This window comes from Phyllostomus discolor, chromosome 1 (genome assembly GCF_004126475.2).
Source record: "Phyllostomus discolor isolate MPI-MPIP mPhyDis1 chromosome 1, mPhyDis1.pri.v3, whole genome shotgun sequence".
NCBI classification, from domain to species: Eukaryota; Metazoa; Chordata; class Mammalia; order Chiroptera; family Phyllostomidae; genus Phyllostomus; species Phyllostomus discolor.
The window spans coordinates 33,989,312-34,014,088 of NC_040903.2; the positions used below are offsets into that span (position 1 = coordinate 33,989,312).

The 24,777-nt window shown below is 38.6% G+C and overlaps 1 protein-coding gene across 4 annotated transcripts; it reads left to right on the plus strand.

The window, feature by feature from the left end:
* The first annotated feature begins 563 nt into the window (after nucleotides 1–563).
* On the plus strand, nucleotides 564–22,990 carry REST (RE1 silencing transcription factor). 4 transcript variants are annotated; one of them, XM_028507414.1, is made up of 4 exons: nucleotides 564–897; nucleotides 3,242–4,145; nucleotides 10,350–10,433; nucleotides 17,340–22,990. In XM_028507414.1, exons 2-4 carry the CDS (start codon nucleotides 3,251–3,253, stop codon nucleotides 19,319–19,321), a joined length of 2,961 nt encoding a protein of 986 aa, XP_028363215.1. In that variant the 5' UTR covers nucleotides 564–897; nucleotides 3,242–3,250; the 3' UTR covers nucleotides 19,322–22,990. The 4 variants fall into 4 exon arrangements, with proteins under 4 accessions (XP_028363215.1, XP_028363217.1, XP_035876845.1 ...); XM_028507416.2 differs by lacking the exon at nucleotides 564–897 and adding an exon at nucleotides 1,157–1,556; XM_036020952.1 differs by lacking the exon at nucleotides 564–897 and adding an exon at nucleotides 1,581–1,710.
* Nucleotides 22,991–24,777: the final 1,787 nt, after the last annotated feature.

Genomic DNA, 24,777 nt, shown 5'->3' on the forward strand with positions numbered 1-24,777 from the left:
CACTCATTCTGTTTTCAGTCCTCGATTTCCCGAAACGCTTTCTTCTCACTACTCAAGAACAGCTTGCATTTTCCTCGTTTACTGTTTCAAATTTAGAATGCATTTTTACGTACAAGCTTAAAACCAAGTTACATTAGTTAAGGGTTGGCTATGGGTGGAGCCTCGAAGAGATTCTGAAGGGTATCTTCCAGCGCTTTTGCCATGAAAAGCGGGTGACACTAGTTCTAAAGAGTACGGTTAAAGCCTGGAGATTTTTCTTTGAACAGCTCTATTCTCATGCATTCTCGCCTGGGCTGGGGGCTAACTTTTCTGTAGCGTATTTAATAAGATATCCAGAAAGGGAGCAGGGCTCGCCTTTTTTTTCTTTTTCTTTTTTTTTGACCTAAGGTCTAGAGTGAGGGGCCGGGAGGATTAGGTGAGGGTGCCTCTAGGCGTGCCCGAGCACAGCCCCGGCCCCGCGCAACCCAATTCGCCAAGGGGCGGGGCATACAAGGCGGCCACGCGCGCAGGCGGTAGAGTGGGCGTGTCCCGCGGGAGCGCGCGGGCGGAGGAGGAGGCGTGTCCCGCGGGAGGCAGCGGCAGCGCGGGCCGGGTGCGCAGCGCTGTGCTGGAATGTGCGGCTCCCGCGAGCTCGCGGCGCAGCAACAGAGCAAGCGCCGCCGAGGCCCGGGGCCCCAGACCCCGGCGGCAGTGGCGGCGGCCGGGAGAGCAGGGCGATAGCCAGCGGTCAGTACTCTCTGCAGCTCCACTCCCGGGCCTTCGCGGGCCTTGACTGCCCCAGCGCCTAACTTTTCCACTCTCCCTCTCCCCTCCCCCGAAACTCCAGCAACAAAGAAAAGTAGTCGGAGAAGGAGCGGCGACGCCGGGTCCCCAGTCCCTCTTCGCAGAGGAGGGCCGGTAAGTGCGGTGCGAGGCTGAGGGCTCGGTTGCGGGGGTGGGGGAGGGCTGGCCGGGCGGTAGTGGTGGCGGCGGCGCCCGCGGGAGGGGGAGGGCGCGGAAGGACGCGGAGCGAGGCGCTGTCCAGGGCTGATTTGCAGATACTGTGGCTCCGGCGGCGGCGGCCGCGCCGGGCGGGGGCGGGTGGCCGAGCGGGATCGGGTTACACTGGCGCGGCCCGGGGGATGGGCCGGGGGCGTCCGTAGGGAGCTGCGCGGCGCCCGGACCCCTTCCTCAGTCCAGGCCGGGCCTCCGCCTCCGCGCGGGCCCCGACGCGCCTTGCAGCGGGTTCCTGGGGCGGAGGAACGGAGCTGCTTGGGGCCCTAGTCCTGAAACTTCCTTCTCGCCCTCCTGCTGCTCCCCAGTCCCGCCGCAGCCCCTCGCCTGCTTGCGGCCCTCCCGTCCCCCTCCCTCTCCGGCCTCTCCCTTTCGCCGGAAGGCGCCGTTGAGTGCGGCCGGGCGGGTTGAGTCAGCCCTGGGGCCCGGGCGTTTCCGCCAATGGGGCTGGACAGCGATTTCTGCTCTTGGGCCGTTTCGCCGCCGCGGCCCTCCGCGCCTGGCCACCTTGCCGCCCGAGCTGGCACGGCTGGGGCGCACGTCCCGCGTGGCGCCGTGGGGGAGTGAGTTCGCAAACTTCCGGGGGCAGTGGGAGCTCGTGGGGGTCCCGCTGGCGTTCAGGGCTCGACGCCTCCGGAGGGCGCCCGCGCAGCTTCCAGGCCCTCTGTGGAGGGCTGGCCCGGGGACGGTGAGAGGAGTCGGGACTCCGGCGACGCGGTAACTTTGCCCTCTTCACAGTCGCGGGCCCGAGGGCCAGAGACGAGGCTGGACTGGGGAAGACTTGGTCTGGCCCAACTGCACCCCGAGTTGGCCCCTCTTGCCTTTTTTAGTGTTGGGGAGCACAGGAAAACTTCAGGAAGAGTGTCGGGGCAATTCCCGTGAATTGGTTTGTAAATGTGTGCAGTGAGCGAGCCGAGCCGAGAGGAAGCGAGAGCGCCCGAGTTTGCAAAGAGCTGCTTTGTGTTTGGTATTTTGAGAAAATGGCCGAATGCCTATTTCAGCCAGGAATGCCGCCGCCGAGGCAGGCGCTGGTGGCAGGAGCACATAGGAATTCGTGCAACACATTGGGCTTTGGAACTTTACTTGGATAGTCTTACTAACAAACGTTAAAATTCCTTTAGGGATGGTAGTTAGGGTTTTTGGGGAGTATTGGAAAAGTCGGTGTTTGGTTAAATAAGCAAGTAACTCGGGCTATTAAACCTTGGGACAGCTTTTGCCCTCGGTTTGTTCTCTGTGATGGCATTTGATTCCAACTTTTGTTGGTACGTATAACTCAACCGGTTTGTGTTTATACATTTTGGTGAAACGGATTACTTTTGTATTTTGGATCTAACTTTTTTAGTACTTTATGTAATTTGCAAGAGAACATCTACTTTGAGAATAGTACCCAAAGGTTGGAGAGCAACCTGGTTAAGAGGATTTTAAAAAGCCCAGCATGTTTTCAAGAAGGTGATCTTGTAATGGCTTCCACTAGGCAAGTAGGCCAAGTCAAACACGATGCAAAAAAGTTGCTGATTGTTGAGTTGAGTTGTATGATTATTTTATTTTATTAGGTGTGCAAAAAGATTCTTTATCTTCATTTGTGAAGTTTTGAGTACACCAAACTTTTTCACAGGAAAAGAAGGCTCGTATTTTTGTTTCCCCTTTCAAACAGGACAAATCAGAAAAAAAAGAAACTACTGTAAGTGGTACTTTTTCACAGCAGTTTACTCCTCTGGTATTAGTTGAGGTAATGTGAATTTCTGTTCAGTTGACCACTTATTACAGCTTCGACTTTCTAGACATGTTTGTCTGGCTTTTGGATTTCTTGTCTTTCAGATTCAGACCAGTAAAAGTTGAAGGGATACTTGAGAGGCTGGCAATTTACTACTACTCATACATTGAATTTTAAAAATAATTTAAATTAACATTAAAAGTGAAGGCCATTGATTTTTTTTCACCAGAAAAATTAAAAAGTGTGTACCAGTAGTAGACCTAGTTGATGGATGAGTTATGTCAAACAGTTGATAAAATTTTTCTGAGGGATAATAGAAATTTTGGGGGTGATGCAGTAAAGAGAATTTGAAATTACAAAAAGATTTTAAAGGCTCATTTTTATTAGTTAACCAAGTTCGTTGAGCTTCAAAATTGTATTGAAAAATATATTTTTAAAAAGTTACGAAGAATTACAGTGATGTTTTGGTTTTAGACCAGTAAGAATTGTATTTAAACTCGTGCTTTTGTGTTTTTTGTTTCATTTTGAATTCAGAATACAGTTATGGCCACCCAGGTAATGGGGCAGTCTTCTGGAGGAGGAGGGCTATTCAACGGCAGTGGCAACATTGGCATGGCCTTGCCTAACGATATGTATGACTTGCACGACCTCTCCAAAGCTGAATTGGCTGCTCCTCAGCTTATCATGTTGGCAAATGTGGCCTTAACTGGAGAAGTAAATGGCAGCTGCTGTGATTACCTAGTTGGTGAAGAAAGACAGATGGCAGAATTGATGCCTGTTGGGGATAACAACTTTTCAGATAGTGATGGAGAAGGACTTGAGGAATCTCCTGAAGTAAAAGGCGAACCCAGTGGACTGGAAAACATGGAACTGGAAAGTTTGGAACTCAGTGTTGCAGAACCACAGCCTGTGTTTGAGGTACCAGCTGCCCCAGAAATTTATAGCTCAAATAAGGATCTTCCTCCTGAAACACCTGGAGCAGAGGACAAATGCAAAAACTTGAAGACCAAACCCTTTCGCTGTAAGCCATGCCAGTATGAAGCAGAATCTGAAGAACAGTTTGTGCACCATATCAGAGTTCATAGTGCCAAGAAGTTTTTTGTGGAAGAAAGTGCGGAGAAACAAGCAAAAGCCAGGGAATCTGGCTCTTCCACTGCAGAAGAGGGAGATTTCTCCAAGGGCCCCATTCGCTGTGATCGCTGTGGCTACAATACCAATCGATATGATCACTATACTGCTCACCTGAAACACCACACCAGAGCAGGGGATAATGAGCGAGTCTATAAGTGCATCATTTGCACGTACACCACAGTAAGCGAATATCACTGGAGAAAACACTTGAGAAACCATTTTCCAAGGAAAGTATACACATGTGGAAAATGCAACTATTTTTCAGACAGAAAAAACAATTATGTTCAACATGTTCGAACTCATACAGGTAAGAGGCTCTTGCAGTCCGTAAGTTCAGCTCATTTTTGGTAGTTAATTGTGAGTGGGCAGTTAAAAATAATGCTAAAATGGGGGAAGGGGGACCCTGAATTCAAACCCTGGTTTCATTATATGCTGTCTTTGTGACCTTGAACTTATTATTTATTCTATACATGCTTCAGATTCTTAGTGGGGGTCACAGTATACCATAGGATTAAATAATTCGGTGCATTTAATGGGGGACAAGTACTGAGTGTTATATTGAAGAATTGCCATTAGAAATCTTATCAATGTTCTTTCTAAAATACATATTTTAAACCTGATATGTAAAATACATATCTCCAAAGCTGAATTGGCTGCTCCTCAGTTTATCAGCGGCCAGTTGTCTTATCTGGCTAAATGGCCAGATTAGACAGCTCTTTTAGAAGATTTATTTGGCAGTGAATACATCTTAAAATGCATACAGTAGTTTCCCAAAGGAGTTAAGGGCTTAGACAAAAAGGAAAAAAATCCACTGATTAACATTTGTGTCACCCCATTTAACATAGCCTCAGACTATTTAAAACATTTAACTTGCGGTATTGAGCTCCCAAATAGGACAACCTAACTTGTTTTGTCCCCCAGGCATAGAAAGGTGAGAAGTTAGTTTTTAAAGGATGGGTGGGATCACCACACTTGAAACCCATTTTCCTCAGAAAGCAAACACATGGAAAATGCAACTATTTTTCAGACAAAAAATAATGTTCAGCATATTTGAACTCTTACAGGTAAGAGGACCTTCCTAGTTTATAAGTACAGTCTATCAAAAAGAAAAAAGGGCCCTGGCTGGCGTAGCTCAGTGGATGGAGCTCGGGCTGCGAACCAAAGTGTCGCAGTTCGATTCCCAGTCAGGACACATGCCTGGGTTGTAGGCCATGGCCCCCAGCAACCGCACATTGATGTCTGTCTGTCTGTCTGTCTGTCTCTCTCTCCCTCCCTCCCTTCCCTCTCTCAAGATAAATAAAAAATCTTTAAAAAAATTAAAAAAAAAGAAAAAGAAAAAAGGAACAGTCTTAAAAGTATGAACAATTTCAAACATCTTAAAAGTAAAGAGAATGCTACATTGCTCTAATATATACCCATCACCTATATCCAACAGTTATGAATATTTTGTCACATTTTGCAATTCCTTTTTTAAAATAATAGGTTTATTGAGATACACTGTACTATACTATCACAGAGCTTGTCCATTTAAAGTTACAATTCAGTGGTTTTAATATATCCACAGTGCTGGAGAGCATTGTGCTAAGTGAAATAAGACAGTCAGAGAGACAAGAAACATATGATTTCACTCGTGTGGAATCTAATGACCAAAACAAACAAACAAAATAGAAACAGACCCATAGGTAGAGAATAGACTGACATCTCTGAGAGGGGAGGGGAGTTTTGGGCTGGGTTAAAAGGTGAAGGGATTAGGCAGAAAACAAAACAAAAAACTACAGCTCATAGATGCAGACAACAGCATGGTGATTACCGGAGTGGGGTGGGTTGGGGAAGGTAGAAGAAATTATAGTGGGATAAATGGTGATGCAAGACTTGACTTGGAATGGTGAACAGCAGTACATTACACAGTTGATGTATAATATAGAATTGTATACCTAATATAGTTTTTATTAGCCAATGTCACCCCAACAAATTCAGTAAAAAAATGATACAGTCACAGTGTTGTACAGCCATCACCACTATCAATTTTAGGTTCTTTTTGCTTCAAAAAGAAACTCATATCAGTGGTCGCTCCCCCTTTCCTCCCCAACACTTCCTAGTTATTCACTTTTAAATTTACTTTCAAATCTTTGTAATTAGTGGTCTCATTTTTTTTTTTTTTTCCAAAGAAATGTTTGTAACTCTTGACGGGTAATTTTAATTTACATTTTACTGTTAAAAGTTGGTACTCTCAGGTCTGATTGCTGGTCTGAACAAAACGGAGTAATCTAGTGCTGTGCTCTTGCACCACAAGTGAAAGGGGGATGTACTGGGTGCTGTTTGGTCAGTTCCCTTTTGCAGGAGTTGTTACTATGTAGGACTGAACCCCACAGGTAAAGTGTGGGACACAGTGGGGAGATATATTGATAATAATGCTTTGCTTAAGTGGTAGACGTCAAATTTGCAGGTGAAATTCCATTAAATGGAAGATTTCTGGAGCAAGATTTCTCAGCTCCAGCTGGTGGCTTCTGTATGTCAAGTTTTAAATCTTGTCAAGTAAAAGAATTTGTAGTCCCTTTGCAGTTTGTTGTAACCTATGAATGATTGTCAATGCTTTGAAACCATTTTATTTCAAAACTAAAAAAGTTCGAACATTACAAAAAATACCATGTAGAAAACAAATTATGTGGGAATCCTGCCCCATTAATTGCTTAACAGTTTTTTGAGTTAAACAAATTGTTAAAGACTAAAACCTCACCGACAATGTCTTAATACTAATCCCAAAGACCATATGTACTTCATTCTTAGTTACTTAATATTCATTTAACAGCTTTTGAAAACCTTGGGGTCTAATTTAGAACTGGCTATAATGTAGAGCTTTCAGGTAGTAACTATAACATGTAGTAAAGTGCATGACTTTTATGCATACACCTTGATGTAGTTTTACAAATATATATACTCATAACCACCCTGAAAGTCAACATAGAGAATGTTACCAGCACTTCATTGCCTTTGTTACGTTAATTTTTTATTTTTATCATTTTAGTTGATAACTTTGGAATTGTTGGGTCACTGAACAGTTTAAAAATTTTCCCTAAAAGCTAAAAATATTTTTATTTCCTTTCTTTTGAATTTATTGGGGTGACACAGGCTAACAACATTAAAAATGTTTTCAACAATAAATCTAAATTGTTGATTTAAGAACATTTTTAACCCTGACTGGCATGGCTCAGTTGGTTGAACATCGGCCTGCAGAGTGAAAGGTCACCAGTTCAATTCCCTGTCAGGGCAGGTGCCTCGGTTTTGGGCAGGTACCTGGTGGGGGCTCGAGAGAGGGAACTGATCAGTGTTGTCTCCCTCTCTTTTTCTTTTTCCTCTCTCTAAAAATAGATAAATAAAATCTTAAAAATGAAAACATTTTTTAGGAGAAAAAAGACAATTGGAAAAATTTGTTTTTGTATTTCCAATTTTTTATGTGAAAGGTTTAAAATAGGGACTTATTTATTAATTTTTTATTATAGTGATTTATTTTAACTTAATTACAGTCTGGGTGACTAATTTTTAATGGCTGTATTTTATATAGATTATACCATTTATTAACATTTTCTTCACATTAATTTGAGGTTGGTATTTTCACCATAAGGTTATGATTTACATACTAACATTAGTTATATGTGCCTCATTTTACATTTTATTGTTAGACCTATTTGGTCTTTATGCTTTTAAAGGAGATTCCCCTCTTCTTTTACCCAATTTGTGATATTTATGATTTTTTAAAAAACAATTTCATGATGTATAAATTAAAGAATAATTTATTTAAATTCTGAAAGTGTCTGGTATTAATGCATGGTGCAAAAAATTGTATTTATGGTAAAATAAATTCATCTAGTGCTGAAGAGTAGAGAAAAGGATTGATAACAGAATCACTTATTTCTCATTAGGTAGCCTAGTTTTCAGAGTCAGTTAATGGGTTTCTTTTGAGTGACCAGTGGGAGGTACTTTCTTCTATTCTATGCTAATTAATCTTCAGAATTATCCGTTGATGAAATGGGTATGCCCAACAGTAGCCTTTGTTTACTTAGAGGAGGTTCCCAAGGTCACATACAACAGATTCAAAGTTCCTAATTTCATTTTTTTTAAATAAGATTTTTTTAAAATTTATTTACTTTTAGAGAGAGGGGAAGAGAGGGAGAATGAGAGGGAGGGAAACATCAATGTGTGGTTGGTTGCCCCTTGTGTGCACCATACTGGGGACCTGGCCAGCAACCAGGCACGTGCCCTGACACGGAATCCAACCAGCCTCCTTTCAGTTCATAGGCCTGCACTCAGTCCACTGTGCCACACCAGCCAGGGCTCCTAATTTCTTTATATAGGTAATTATCATGGTGGGGTTGAAGACTGTTTTCATTCAAGTCTTCAATCAAAGGTTTTTAATTTTGTGGTTTAGATATTTAACCAGTTCATGAATTCTACTTTTAAAAGATGACATTCTTGCCTGTTTGTGTGACTGGAAAATCACTGTTTTGTAGATTGTGCTTATAGTGTAGAATTGCACAGATAAAGCAATTTTCTTTGTTACAAAGAACTTAAAAGTAAATTATGCTTTATTGATTCTTCATGTTACTCTATAGCAGTATTTTATTTAATTTTTATTTCATTAACTTTTTAAAATAACAGCTTAATTGAGGTACATAGCAAACAATTCACTATGTATTGGCCTGTTCTGGATGTTTCATATCTATGGAATCACACAATATGTGCCCTGTGTGACTGCTTTCCATCAGCACAGTGTTTTCAAGGTTTGCTCATGTTGTACGTGCAGTACTTACTTTCCTTTCTTTGTCATACAATGTCTTGTATACATGCACAACATTTTGTTTATCCATTCATCAGTTAATGGGTGTTTAGGTTGTTCCCACTTTTTTGTCTATGAATAATGCTGCTCTGAACATTTCTTGTACGAGTTTTTGTGTGGACAATTTTTTTCTTTTAAATCTCCTTTGGATATATATATATATATATATAGCTGGGAGTGGAATTGCTGGGCCTAATAATTAAGTTTAATCATTTGAGGAATTGCCAAAATGTTTTCTAAAGTTGCTGCATTATTTTGCAATCCCAGCAGTGTATAAGGGTTCCAGTTGTTCCATATCCTAACCAATACTTGTTACTATCTGTCTTTTCTTTTTTAGAATGTCTTATCTGTTGTTTTGATTGTAGCCAACATAATCAGGTGTGAAGTCTTCATCTTATTTTTATTTTCATTTCCCTTATGGCTGTAGATATTGTGCATCTTTTCATGTGCTAATTGGCCATTTGTGGATCTTTTGTGAAGAACTACTTTTAAAGCCTTTAAAACTTTCTTAAAGTTCTTGCAGTTAAAAGTAGTCATTCTGTGCTATGAATTATTTACAGCTAATCTATAGCTACCAGCCAATTACAGCTGAGCAGTTACTAGGAACACATTTCTCACTCATCACCACATCCTTTTTTCTTTTTTCATTTGCTCTTTTGTCTCATTTTATTAGACACATGTGTTGCTGTATTTTACTATGTAGACAAAATAACTGATGTTTATTGAGGGCTTAATATGTGCCAGGCACAATGTTAAGTACTTTGTGTGTGTTAACTTAAATTCTCACAATTCTAAGAAGCGAAGATACTGTTACTTTTCTAGACACAGAAACTTGCTCAAGGTCATAGTTATTACCTTGTGGCCAAAGACTAGATGAAACAAATTTGCAAGCTTAAAAAAAAACCCAACACTTTTGTGGTTGACAACCCACACTCAAACAAAAACAGAACGCATATTTTTCTGCCTTAAATTCTTCTGTACAGTATACTAAATCACTGGCCTCTCATCTTCAATTGCTCTGTCTCTATGATTTTATGAATAAAATTTGTTTTAATACTTCATAACAGTTATATCTGCCACTTGAAAGTTTTAAAACAACATAATCCCCACTAAAAGCATTCTTGCTTTAAGTGGAACAATTTCAAATGGCAGATTTATCATTTACAAGGATTTTTTTAAGAAGTTGCCTAAGTTGTAACTCAGAAAATTTGGGTAATTTTTCTTTAAGGGTAATTCTAACTAAAAAATGCTTCTTGTTGATGCCTTATCAAGATAATTTTTCAGGTCTTAGTATTTAATGTACCTCTGGCCAGGTAGCTAGCTCAGTTGGTTAGAGGGTTGTCCTGATAGGCCAAGGTTGTGGGTTCGATTCCCCCCTCAAGGCACATACAAGAATCAACCAGTGAATGCATAAATAAGTGGAACAACAAATTGATGTTTCTTTCTCTTTCACTTTCTCTCTAAAGTAAATTTTTCAAGAAAGCCAATGATATTGTCAGCAAAGTTAAAATGATGTTATTTAAATTCTGAGTGAAATAACATTTCTAATATTTGCATAAATTATTTACTAGGTGTAGGAAAACCATGTATATTAAAATACTCAGTATTGGTTATATATAATATTAGTAAGGATTATATTTTTATTGTGTTTAACCATTAGTCATTTTATTTTTGCAGGAGAACGCCCATATAAATGTGAACTTTGCCCTTACTCAAGTTCTCAGAAGACTCATCTAACTAGACATATGCGTACTCACTCAGGTTGGTAAGAAACGGGAATTTTCCTGTCATTTTTAGTAAATTACCATTATAAAGATGTTCTTCTAGACTTGGACCTGGAACATTCTTTATGATTATATTTTTAATACAATTTAGAAATTAGAGTTAAAAATAAATGTTCTATTATTATGGAGCTGTATTTAAATGGAGATTGTTAATGAGTCCATAGGTGGAGCTCCTGTAAATGTAAACGTGTTTGTACTTTTCTTGAAGGCAGGTCCTTAATTTTCATTAGCTCTTCAACAAGTTTCATGACACTAACAAAAGTTGAACTAATTTCATAGACCAAGGCTGGTTAATCCTTTTGGAACAACGACCTTCTCGCACTCCTTCCTCAACACAGTATGACACCGAGTTTCATAGTGTGTGGTTGCACGGCTCCAGGATCCCTTCTTAGCTTCTCAGGTCTTGAAATTTGGATTTGTTCTCTTTTGCAAGTTGATAGGACTTCTTTGAGGAATGATTTACAAAAGGTAAACTTTAAAGAATTATATATAATCTGAGATACTAATTTACTAGTCTGTAATAGATAAAATGCAGGACTATAACAGGTGGGAGATTTATCTACTCCAGTGAAAGAATCAGGATCACCAACCAGAATTGGTCTCCATTATCAAGGTGGCCAAGTTAAGGAGTAAATAATTAATAGAAGTGGTCTTGAATGGGTCATTTTTTCATTTTGGCCATGATTGACCCTCGGTGAACTGCCATGTCTGACCAGAGCACTCTCCTTCCAGGTTTAGAATGTGCGTGTACCTTGTGTGGGCAAATTATGCTAAATAAAGTCTTGCTGTTTACAAAAGTCTGTGTATACCCATCTCCATAAATTAACAAGGAACTTAAATCTGTGTGTCCAGTTGGGTAGCCACTTAGCCCCATGTGCTTTTTGAGCTTGTTGAAATGTGGTTGGTTGGAATTGAGATGTATAAAATAACTGAAATTCAAACAGTGTGAAGAGCTCTGGCCATGCAGCTCATTTGGTTAAAGTGCCCTCCCAATTCACCAAGGTTATAAGTTTGATCCCTGGTCTGGGCACATGTAAGAATCAAGCAATGGATACATAAATAAGTGTAACAGCAAATCTCTCTCCCTTCTCTTCCCCTTGCCCTCTCCCCTTCTCCCATCTTCAACTCTCTAAACAAAAACAATGTAAAGAAAATGTATATAACCTATTTTTTAAATACCGATTTTTTGAGTCGACATAATGTTGGATATATTGGGTTACATAAGTAGTAAATTTAATTTGTATCTGGTTCTTTTTTTGCCTTTGTAATGCGACTACTAGAAAATTTAAAATTAAATACTTGCATTTTATTGCTATTGAATATAGCTGTTTTAAGTCAGTGATGATAAGATGTGATTACAGTACAGATTCTGATTTAAGTAGTAATGAAGGGATTGCATAGTGTGCCTGCTAGCCTTTCTTGATACGTGCTTGTCATGTTAATATACATTGAATGCACCTTCTAAGTCTCCAGAGTTACTGAGTTGGGTCACTTAACCAGAACCTAGTTATTTTTTCTGCACTTCCTGGTTTCATTTTCTGAGGGAACTTGGATGCTTTCTAAGGCTTTGTTGAAGGTAGGCATATGTCTTGTTGGCAGCTGTGCTCTTGCTCTTCAATAAAACATTTAAGAACCTTACATGAGTTAACTCATTTTGGTCTTTGTAACTGTCCTACAATGTGGAAGTTTTCCTATTTTACAAATGGGGAAACTAAGGCATTGAAGAAATGTGGTAATTTTTCTTGTAGAATACCACCCTTCCGGGTTTGTCTTAACTTGCTTTCTCTTGGTGTCATTTAGTTTTTCCTCTGTCCCTGTGCCTTGTATTACTTGCACACAGGTAATTAAATGCTTGATCATTAACTTCAGGGTGTTTCATTTAAAGTCATATCTGGTTGACTGTTACTGGTGTTGGCTAGGTCACTGGATTAGAATGACAGTACTTGTATCTTTTTCATTAAATTCATAATACTTCTGTCATGGTATAAGCATTTATCTGTGGTGTTTTATACTGGTCAGTAATCTTTGCCTGAACAATTTTGAGTGTGCTGTTGTCTTGGATTTTCTTTGCTATATTTTAAAGGTGATTTTTAGTGGTTTGTTAATGATACAGCAAGTCTTTTAAAAGTCTGTTAATAGTCCTGCTAGGTAGCTCAGTTGGTTAGAGCGTTGTTGCCGTACACCTAGGTTGTGGGTGTCATCCCAGGTCAGGGCACATACAAGAAGTAATCAATGAATTCATCAATAAGTGGAACAACAAATCAATCCATCTCTGTCTCTCCCCTCCTCTCTAAAATCAATTTTAAAGTCTGTTAATAATGAATAGAGGATACTATTTATTTATTGTATGCATGCTGGGTGCTGAGAATCGGGGTTTTTTGTTATCTCCAAATTTAGTACTCTTCAAATAACTTAATCCCAATTTGTAGATTAGGACACAGGTTTAGAGAAGACAAATGTTCCATGTAAGGTTGTCATTCCTCCAAATTAGAAGAGCTAGGAAGAGCTAGGATTTGGCCTCAGACTCCCTTACCCTTCCATTTTTAGTTATCACCATCCTTGAAAGAACATTATATGGCTCAGAGAATGGCTGAAGAAGCTACTGCGTAATGAAATTGGAACCAGGGTGTACTGAGAGAGTAGAGCCATTGTCTTATATTGGATGCCAACCGTTTGAGTTGCAAACAGGAAAAAAACATGGCCAGTCTGTTTTGTGTATGAGTATGCTGAATTATTTTCAGCAGATACTGTATTTTAGTATTTTTAATAGATGTTGCTGATAACACTTGGAATAAAGTAAAGCTAAATTCAGTCAAATTGAGTAGCTAGTGTTTCGGAAGGGGTTGCGTGGAGTGACTGTCATGGCTGCCTTCTCTGTGGAGTGCAGTCTGATCTTTACAGGTCATCTTGGGCATTTTGGTTCCTTGCTCATGTGAATATATTATACATAAGAGAAGTGTGTGCTCACTGTCTTACTTCTGGAAGAGATCAGTCTTTGTTGAGTTGGTACATTGGTTTTTGAGGCAAAAACACATTGGGTATTTACTTGGAGCACTTCCATCCATAGGGTAGAATGTCAGGCCAAATAGGGAAGGGACCAGAATGTTGATTTCGTCTCTTGGAAAAAGAAAATTGAATATTGATGAAAATACACACACTAATCTAATCTGGTGTTTTTCTCTTTTATTGGTGTTACTATGTAATGTTTGTTAGAGTATCCTCACCTGGGTAGTCCTAGAGACACTGACATTATCCTCAGCTTTCCCTTTCATATTCTCAGTATCCGTTTCATCCTGGATGAAATATTTCTTGTTGGGTGAAATACATTGTTTGTATTTATTCAGTTCCCCATCCTGCTAGTGTAAGAGTTCATTTTTACCCTGACATGTGTGGCTCAGTTGGTTGGATGGTGTCCCACAAAGTGAAAGCTCATCAGTTTGATTCTTGGTCAGGGTACGTGCCTAGGTTGTGAGTTCAGTCCCTGGTTGGGGTGCGTATAAGGGGTAGCTGATTGATGTTTCTCTTTCTCCCTCCCTTCCCTTCTTTCTTAAAAAAGTTCATTTTTAAGATTTTCCAATCATGAGCATAATGGATGTTAAAGGGAATTTTAAAACTTCCCAACTACCACCTCCATTTAGTACTCTTTTTAAGATAGAAAATTATTTTATTTAGCAATCAGTTTATTTTCCTCTCACTGAGTACTTTATTATTATTATTATTATTATTATTATTATTGGGGCATTATTTTAATAGCTGGGCTTATTTGAAAGATGTTATAGTTTGAGACTCTCGTCATGAATTCTGTAATAGTATTAAACAGTATTTTTTTTAAAGATGTTATTTATTTATTTTTAGAGAGAGGTAAAAGGAAGGAGGAAGGGAGAAACATCAATGTGTGGTTGCCTCTCGTGTGCCCCCTGCTGGGGACCTGGCCTGCAACCCAAGCATGTGCCCTGAGTGGGAATTGAACCTTTGACCTTTGGTTCGCAGCCTGCACTAAATCTGCTGAGCTACACCAGCCAGGGCTAAACAGTATTTTATTAAGGTTTAATTTACACACATGAAAACACACACATCTTAGGTATATAGTGCGTGACCTTATGTCTGTTTTCACCTGTTTGACTACTGCCCAGATTGATTGAAGATGTGGAACATTTTCACCACCTTCGGAAAGTTGCCTCATTACCCTTTCCAGTCAGTACTCCCATAGTCTCGCTCAGCTGGTTCTCTAACTTTTCCTGTCAGAAAGAACATTCTCGTATAAAATGTTTTTGACAATTCATCCTGTTTTGTGATCAGAACTTTGTTTTTATTGCTAAGTAGTAATCAGTTGTATGTCCTTATTATTCTTTTACTTAGAAATTGTCCTTGCTGTTCTTTCTAGATTATTCTTGATAGGAATGTGTAAAGCTTGTAAAAAAAAAAAAAAGTTCCCTTTTGAATTTGCCATACATCTATAAATTAATTTGGAAAGAATAAAATGGATATGTGACATGCTTATAAAGATGAAAAATATAGGTAAATAACAGGGTGGGGCAAAAGTAGGCTTATAGTTGTGAGGATGCAAAATATTTTATTATTGTATTATTTATTATATTGTATTATTATTATTTCCAAAGATTTTATTTATTTTTAGAGAGGAAAGGGAGGGAGAAAGAGAGAGAGAGAGAAACATCAGTGTGCGGTTGCTGGGGGCTGTGGCCTGCAACCCAGGCATATGCCCTGACTGGGACTTGAACCTGCGGCACTTTGGTTTGCAGCCTGCGCTCAATCCGCTGAGCTATGCCAGCCAGGCTGTATTATTTTTTTACATGAACTGTAAACCTACTTTTTCCTCACCCTATATTACTAGAATTGAAAAAAAGAGTTAAAACTGTTGGTACAGGGCAAAAGGATTTATATTCAGCTAGGTATTAATAAGCTATACAATTGGATGAATAGATATTCTAATACAAGCAGGATTTTTATGGCACTAGAAGGAACATGGGGGCAGCGAATGAATGGAGCAGGCAAATTATGCTGCCATCAAATTTTGAACAGATTCCTACATCTTTCTGTAACTTGATTGATGCTTGCTGTGTAAATATGGTGCCCTTATCCACTGGGTTTTTTTAAATGGTGCTGTTTACATAACTCTTTTACTAGCACAGATATTTTCATGAGGAGGCAAACTGCATTAATCAGATGTTACTCAGGTTGGGTTTATGTGGAAAGGCAGGATAAACTCAACACATGGCTCTTACCCCCACTTTTTTTAACCCATACTAAAAATTAACCAGTTTGTTCCAAAAGTGATGAAAAGTGATGCTTAATGATTTCCTGTTTACCTGCCTATGCTAAGTATTTTATATGGATTAGATTATTTACAGCTCATGACACTCAACAATATTTTACATATAGAACTGTATACCTAAAACCTTTAATTTGATTAACCGGTGTTACCCTGATAAATTCAATAAAAACTTTTTAAAAAAGAATATTTTACACATAAGGAAATTGAACCTTAGAGAGTTTTCAGTATGTTGCTCAAGATCTCACAAGTTGCAGGACGCCGTATTGATCACCCAGGCAGACACGATTACTCCAAAACAGTTCCTAACTGTGATGCCATCTGTCTTTGCCTGTTCTTTGTATATGTTAAAGGCTTTTCTCCACTGAGGTGATTCACTGCACAGAGGACAGGACAGGGCCAAGTACTATGGTGTAATACAGCATGTGATAGAAACCTGTATTTACCAATTTATTAGTGACGAACATGGAAGAGAGTCGTCCACTTACCTACGTATCCAGTCTGACATACCTGGATAAGTGTTTGTTTTCATGATTGAGTCTTTTATTATCAGACATTTTCTAATCCTGTAGAACTTACCATCTACATGGTTTTATTTGATGTCTGAGTAGCTTTGCTTTATGAAAAAATTAACATTTGCTATGAATTGTTTGAGAGATGAATTTTCATAAATGTCAATTTCCATTTTTCTGCTATGCATTCCATTGGACCAGTGGGGTATGGATGCCATTTGGTAATATTTACTAGAGTGTGATCTAGATGGGTATGTATTCAGGTAGAATGTGTTACTCTTGTACCTTTAATTTGGGGGTGGGAGTTCTGGTTCTGTTTCATACCTGTGATTATGACTTTGTTTGCTTATTTTACATACCATATCTATTTGTATGCTGCTTCTCATTTACCTAGGTTCTTGGCCCATGTTTTAAAGAAGAAGATGGGTAAAAATCAAGAAAAGATTTCTGATCAGAATATATTTTTGGTTTAAAATAGCAATTTTGGCACTGGAAAAATGTGCCCAATAAAGGTTGACTCAGCTCTTGCCTAGATGGATGAAAGGGTTAAATTTAAAGAAAAAGCCTTTGCTCCCTGATGTTAAAGCAGTGTTTAAAACTTCTGTACTGAAAGTCTGGGAGTGTAGCTTAGAGTATAAAATATTTCTCTGAGATTTCAAGTTTTATCTTAAATATGTATGAATTTTATATTTTGCTCCATTGCACATTTGTTTAACTAAACATAAAACACTTAAAAGTTATTTTTTTGAGAGCCCTTGCCCCAAAATTAGTATCCAGAAGTCAGTTTTGCCAGTATTTGTGTACTAACAAATCTCTGCTTTTTGGTAATCCTTGAGAGCCTAGCTCGATGAACTAGTTAGATAGTCATGACTGTGAGGTGATATTTTTGTTTGGCTTGAGAATCAGTGTCAAAAGGATAGGAGAAGATATACAAATAAATATGGTAAATGTTAAGTGCATGAAACACTTTTCACAAATAATTTTTTGTGGGTTTTTTGTTTACATAGTCCAGTTCCTTAGTATTTTAGTAAGATCTTGAATTTATTTTTTAATATGTCTTTAATGTCTCGTTTACTTTCAGGTGAGAAGCCATTTAAATGTGATCAGTGCAGTTATGTGGCCTCTAATCAACATGAAGTAACTCGCCATGCAAGACAGGTTCACAACGGGCCTAAACCTCTTAACTGCCCACACTGTGACTACAAAACAGCAGATAGAAGTAACTTCAAAAAACATGTAGAGCTACATGTTAATCCACGGCAGTTCAATTGTCCTGTGTGTGACTATGCAGCTTCCAAGAAGTGTAATCTGCAGTATCACTTCAAATCTAAGCATCCTACTTGTCCTAATAAAACAATGGATGTCTCAAAAGTGAAACTAAAGAAAACCAAAAAGCGGGAGGCTGACTTGCCTGATAACAATACCAAGGAAAAAACAGAAACAGAGCAGATAAAAACAAAGGGGGATGTGGCTGGAAAGAAAAATGAGAAGTCTGTAAAAGCAGAGAAAAAAGATAATGTTTCAAAGGAGAAAAAGCCTTGTAGTAATGCTTCAATCCAAGTGACTACCAGAACTCGCAAATCAGCAATGGAAGCTAAAGACGCAGATGTGCGTACAGGAAACAATTCAGAAAAAACCTGTAAAACCAAGAAAAGTAAAAGGAAGGTAGAAGCAGAAGCCCATTCCTTACAAGATTCTGTTAATGATGAGGAACCTGTGACAAAAAAGAAAAAGAAGACAGAAAGCAAATCCAAAAATAGCCAGGAAGTGCCAAAGGCTGAGAACAAAGTAGAGGAGAATAAGAAGCAAAATACTTCTGGGAAAAAAAATACAAAGAAGAAAACTTTGAAAAATAATAAATCAAGTAAAAAAAGCAGCAAGCCTGCTCCGAAGGAGACTGTTCAGAAGGGGTCTCCTCAGACAGAGCCACCGCCTCCCGTGGAGCCTTCCGTGGAGTCTTCCGTGGAGCCTTCTGTGGAGCCTTCCGTGGAGCCTCCAGTGGAGCCTCCCGTGGAGCCTGCTCAGATGCAGCCTGTTCACACAGAGCCTCCTCTTCCCCAGCCTTCTCTGATGGAAGTTGTTCAGAAGGAGCCTGTCCACATGGAGGAGCCCCCTCCTATGGCACCTCCTCCTCTGGTGGAGCCCCCTGTGGTGGAGCCTCCTCCCCCCATGGAGGAGCCTGCTCCTGTTCCGGAGCCTCCAGTTTCCAAAAGGTCTCCTCAAAAAGATAAGAGAAAGGAAAAGTTGAACATACAGAATGAAATGGCTAGGAAGGAGCAAGTCCTTATTGAAGTTGGCTTAGTGCCTGTTAAAGATAGCCAGCTTCGGAAGGAAAGTGCAGGGGCACAGGATTTCTTACCACCATCACCACCATTGCCAAAGGAAAACTTAGAAGAAGAGGAGTCAGCAGACCAAAAATCACTCACTGAATGCGAAGAAAATAAAGAAGCTCCCCTTCAAAAAGTAGAAGCAGAAGAGGCAGATAAGAGTCTAGCTGGTCTTGCTGCTGTTGTCAAGGAATCTGCCGATACTTCATCCTCTGAACAGAACTTGAATATGCCAGAGGGGGAAACTTCAGATGGTAAACATCAGGCTGACACTGGGCTTTGTGAAATGGATACTAGTGAGAACAAAACAGAAAATCCCTCTGGAAAAGACTCAGCAGTCGAAGAGCCAGTTTCACCACTGCTTCTTCCCCTACCAACAGAAAAAGGTGAAGCAGTGTTCAAAACTGGTGTGGCATCACCTCCTGTTACCATTGCAGTCAACGAGTCTCAGGAAATGGATGAAGATGAAGGCATCCACAGTCATGATGGAAGTGACCTAAGCGACAACATGTCAGAGGGTAGTGATGATTCTGGATTAAATGGGGCCCGGCCAGTTCCACAGGAAACTAGTAGGAAGAATGCAAAGGAAGCCTTGCCAGTCAAGGTGGCTGAGGGAGATTTTGTTTGTATTTTCTGTGATCGTTCTTTTAGAAAGGAAAAAGATTATAGCAAACACCTCAATCGCCACTTGGTTAATGTATACTTCCTTGAAAAAGCAGCTAAAGGGCAGGAGTAATTAAACTTTGGAAACGGCTTCAGTTCTTAGTTCGTAAGGTCTACATTTTATATTCATTTATACTGGTAGACCACCTTTTATTTTTAGAATTGCTTTAATTAGTGTCTGATGTTGATTTTTAAGTGGCATTCTTTTTCTTAGGACTCTGTATACCTAGTGTGTAAATTTTAGCAAATCCAAGGGAGTTAGTGTACTAAACCTGCAGACTCCTAAATCTTTTAGCTTGTGCATTTAATTGGAACTAGAAGGCCAAGGTGGTATTACAGCATTCTGTTGCTTTTTCTAGCTATGACTTGTCAGTTTCCTCCCCGTGTCTGTCTTCCTGTTACAATTTAGTTTATTCTTAATTTTTTGTTTAGCTCTATTAAAATTGGCATACTTAAATAGCAAATTACTTGAAGAATTTGCCTGCTTTATATAAAGTTAGCACTTTAAAATTTTTTTAGAGGTGAGAAGAGACATTTAAATTGAAAAAAATCTCCCAACAGTGGATATTGTTTCAGTCCAGGTATTTACTCCCGAGTTTTGATCAATATTTCTTATTTGTATGTTAATCGTCATAAGAACATTGATTTTGTTTTTTTATTTTATTTTTTTATTTTGGTGCTTTAATGGCTATATTGCACATTGTGTTTTTTTTTAACCTATGCAGTTAAATTTTTCCTAGATATAGCGTTTGTGTTGAGCAGTAACACTTTATACATATATATGCATGTTTATTTTGTCCTCTTTGGAAGGATGCTTTTAGTCTTGTTTGCAAAAGGGCAGTTTTTCTTTTGCTGCAATTGTCTTTTTTGCAGAATATTAGTGTGTGCAAGTTTGTGAGCAAATGAAACATGCAGGTTCAAGTCATTGATTTTGATTTTCACATCTTATATCTATGCCAGATCTGTATTTCATGTAAGTTATTTATTTTAAGTGGATGTAGTAAATTCACAGCTCTCAATTTGAACTTTGCAATAAATGAACCACTAGGCTCTATATTGAATGGATTTTTCTCTCAAATACCAACCATAAGTAAAGTTTATTGGCTTGTTTTAGTACAGCTACTGCTTAAATGTACAGTATTAAGTCATCTTTGAGGAAAACTTTTTTTTCGTAGATGGTTGGTGTCCATATGACTACTCAGCTGAGTAAAGAACTGTGTGACATTGGGAAATTGCAAACCTGGAATTAAGAGACATATACCACCTGCAACTTACACAGAATGTCAGTTGTGAGATTCCAAAGCCATAGCAATTATACTGAAAACCTAGGATGATAAATGCAGTATGAGTGCTGATTCACCAGCTGTTACTTCCTATGAGTATAATGAAAAAGGCTGGTGAACCTTAGTTACAGTTCAGATTTAAAAAATCACACTTTCTCAGGGATCTCCACAAACTAGTGGGTTTCCTGGCTGTTCCTGTGACAGCCTCTTTATACAGGTGAGGCCTCAAATGAATTGCAGCTATCCTGGTGTTCCTATGGGAATACTTTGTATGGGCAAAGGAGTGTGTATTCCCAAACTATTTTGGTAGGTTCTTTGGCCAGGTGCTAAAGAATATGGAAATCCAACATAGGATTTCCTTGCTGGTAGTATTCATTGCAGTAAAAATAAACTATGGTCCCAGTAGGGAGTCTTGAACAATTCTGATTTTTCATTTTCTGTTCTGAAATAACCACTTTATGTTTCACTTATTATCATTATTTTAATCTGGTGATCTCTTTGGGGCACAGGTTTCAGAGTTTGGCAGTGCAACATGAAGAAGATTAGGAAAAGCATTGATGAAGTGTGGGTGGAAAACTTGCTAAAAATCTGAGAGTGAAGTTTGAGTTGAAAGACGTTTGAATTGAACTTTGAATTGACTGGGAGGCCAAAGATTGAAAGATGATTCTCTCAAGACGTGAGGAGTAAGTTGTGTGTTCGTGGTGTGTGTTTTGTGTGCATGAATGGGAATTTGTAAATGATGTTGAATTGAATTCTAGGTGAATTCTCAGCTCCGACAATCATTGTCAACAGAAGATCAAGCTGCAAATATTTATGTTTTAAAACTTAAATTATAAAGCTAGTTAAATCTTTCTAACAACTAGTTTTGATGTTCATGGGTACATTTTATATAAGTTGTCTTTTACTTTATATGTGAAAAGATTCCTGTTAAGTACAGATTAGAGTCTGGGAATCAGTTTGGGGATAGGTTTTTGTGGATTTTTTCATACTACAAAAGAGAAAAAAATTGACCTCTGTGGAATTGGATTGATTTTCTTATTTAGTTTTGAAGACCAGAACACCAAAAACAAAAATATAAAGGAAATTAAAACCCTTTATTGTTTAATTATCTGGAAAAATTTTTACTAGAAATTGAGTAGGACTTGAGGCCTTTCTTCCAGAAAACAAGGACTTGATTGTCAGGCCTATATTAGGTTCTGAACCTTAATGCCATGTATTTGTACTTACTAAAAATTGTTTCAGTGAAAAGTATATTAGTAATATGAACTTCTAGTCTAGTTGGGAGTTCTTCCATTTGCAAAATGTGATATTTGCATGGAACTGTTTGAATCTTTTTTTTTTTTCCAGTTTCCCCTCCACTGGATAGAATTGAAACTAGAATTTTCCCTTTTGATAAAGGAATAAAAAGTGAAACATGTTATATGTAAATTGATGTTTAGTAACTAGAGATAAACTTGAAATCCTAGAAGACATTATAAGCCTAATCATAGGTAGTTTTATGAAAATGTATCTCTTAACTATCTTTTTGCATCTGTAATGGTTTCAAGATATTTTAAGTTATATATTTTTCCTCTTTTCAGAGCTGCTTTGGGGCTTTTTTTTTTTAATTGAAGTGTAATTTACAAGGGGTAACAATTTTTGACAAGGCTTCTTATAACTATGGCTGGATATTTTTTCTAGTCTTCCAAGAAGGGCCATTTTATTTTTTAGAGTCACTTCTAAAGTCCTGTGGTCTTTAACTTTGGGGACTGTTTTGCATTTGAGTGCTAATACATATTTAAACCCAAGTAGACCTCATCACGTGTCACCCTCTGAATGCTGAGGATGGAAGGACTACCTTGCCTGTAGTATCAGTATCAGTTCTGGACTGAAAAGCTGGGGAAGAAATGTAATTTGCTTTTTTGCATAAATCAGAAAAATAGCTAGTATATGGAGTTTCCTTGTTGACCTCAGCAGATAAACTGAGCTGATAGTGTTATTCAGATTCAGGAAGTTATCTGAATCTTGGTTTGTGTAGATTTGCAATCTACATGCAATATTAACTAAATCAAATAGCTTTTACAGTTTCACCCGTGTACATAGGCTCTCACCACCCTTTTCAGCATCCATTAGTTATTGAACTTTGTAAACTGGCATGGAAACATTGCAACACTATTTTGTTGCACCAGTTTTATAAACTTTTACAGTGCAATATGTGTTATTTTTCAGAGACAAACCAAAGGTTAATTTCTCAAGGTTCTTGCTGCCTGCTTTAGCAGCATTTGATGGATGATCTTTTATATACATTTGTAATAGATGAAAAATAAACCAGATTGCAAATCCTTTTTTTTTTTAATGCTTAAACCATGTACCAAGTTGTTGGTCCAAAATCATGTAAAATAAGTTAAATTGCATTCTATTAACCAATATGAGTGTATTTCTGTAAGCATAGTTATGTTGAAATAAAGTTTTAAAAAGCATATTGTGCCTTTGTTTATTATTGGTATATCAAGTATCAAAGAAGCTAAATTTATTTTGCTGGAATTGCAAGTATATCAGTAATTTTAATAAAGTTTTTTCTCCAGGTAACTCATAGTAGATAAAAAGGTCATGACAACCTATTGCTTGGGGAAATAAACCATTGTATAGTAGTCCAAAGCATATCTTCCTGTTACCTGCTTTCTGGGAGGTGGAGAGGAGGGAGAAACAATGAGAGCTCAATTCACAGAAGATTTTGTATATGGTAATTACTTCCCAGCTGCAGGTCCCCTTACCGGTCTTAATGTATAAGTCCCTTGGCAGGTATGGTGGTAGTAAATTTGGACTCATAAATAGAAAAAGGTGATTGAAGGGAAGGTAAGTTGAGTTACAGAGTGTTAAAGGATTTTTACTGTATTTAATGGAACTCTGAGAAGAAATTGGAACTCAAGGGAAAGCGATAAACCTTTTTGTTAGTGAGGTTTTGCTTCTTTTGTTGATGAAAATATGCAGTTGAGCTTATGTTTTTGTGAAGTTGAGAAAAAGGAGGAATCGGAGAAACCTCTTCGGCTATGCAAGCATCAAAGCAACTGGGTTTGCATTCTGTCCTGATGCAGTGAAGAGACCTGGAATATCGTGAATCTTAAAGAATGGATATTTCGTATTTGAATTGATGAGAGTGATTCACTCTCTTTCCCCTCCTTTAAGATTCCTCATAAGCAACAAGACAAAATGAATTTCTAAGCATTTATTTTATTGGCATGGTAGAACAAGTGACAATGATCTGGGAAGTTTCTGCCTGATCAAGGATATATGGGGAAATACGGGGAATTTACTGTGAATACATACATGCCTTTTTTTAAAAAAAAGATTTTATTTATTTATTTTTAGAGAAAGGGGAACGGAAGGAGAAAGAGAAACATTAATGTGTGGTTGCCTCTTGCATACCCCTTACTGGTGACCTGGCCCATAACCCAGGCATGTTCTGTGACTGGAAATCTAACCAGCAACCTTTGCTTCGGTCCACTGAGTCTACTGAGCTACACCAGCCAGGGCTGAATACACACATGCTATTGATGTCTGATTTGTTTTGTTACCTTTAATGAATCAGAATGATTTTAGTGTCTTTCTCTTGTCCCTTGCTGCTATTTTCCCAGAGGTTTACCCCTGTTAGGATTTTTACCTGTGTCATACATTTATTATTAACCTTTTTCTCCCTAATGTCTCAGTCAGGGCTTGGCCCTAGTATAGTAGTATTAGTATTGGTAGTATGAGCTACTCCCAGGGATACTTTATAGCTCTTATCATCAGCTTCACGAAGGCAGTGTGGTGAAAGTGCTAAGAACAATGTGCTGATGTTTGCTAATCAGGGAAATTTTTAATGTTAAGAAATAGCCTTTTCAAAGGATTTTGATGCTCACTGTATTATGTAGTCTGCAGGGCCTAGTTAGAGGGGTTCACAATACAGCTATCTTTCTTACTATAGTTGGACAAGTCATTTTAACTTTTAATAAACCTGTTTCTTCCTCTATAAAATGGGGACCTATATCTATAGAGTGGCTGTGAATGTTAAATGCTTACTAAACATTTAGTCTAGTGGTTGGCCTACAATTTTAAGATCTCTTTTACTAGATAACCAAATTAAGTGTCCTTAAATATATAAAGTGCTTCCACTATCGGAGTGTGATGAAGTTGTATAATTTGCCTGGCTGTCCTGCATGCAAAATAGTGAGCTTTTTTTTTTTTAAGTAAAAAAAGTTTTTAAAAAATTTATTGACTTCAGAGAGAG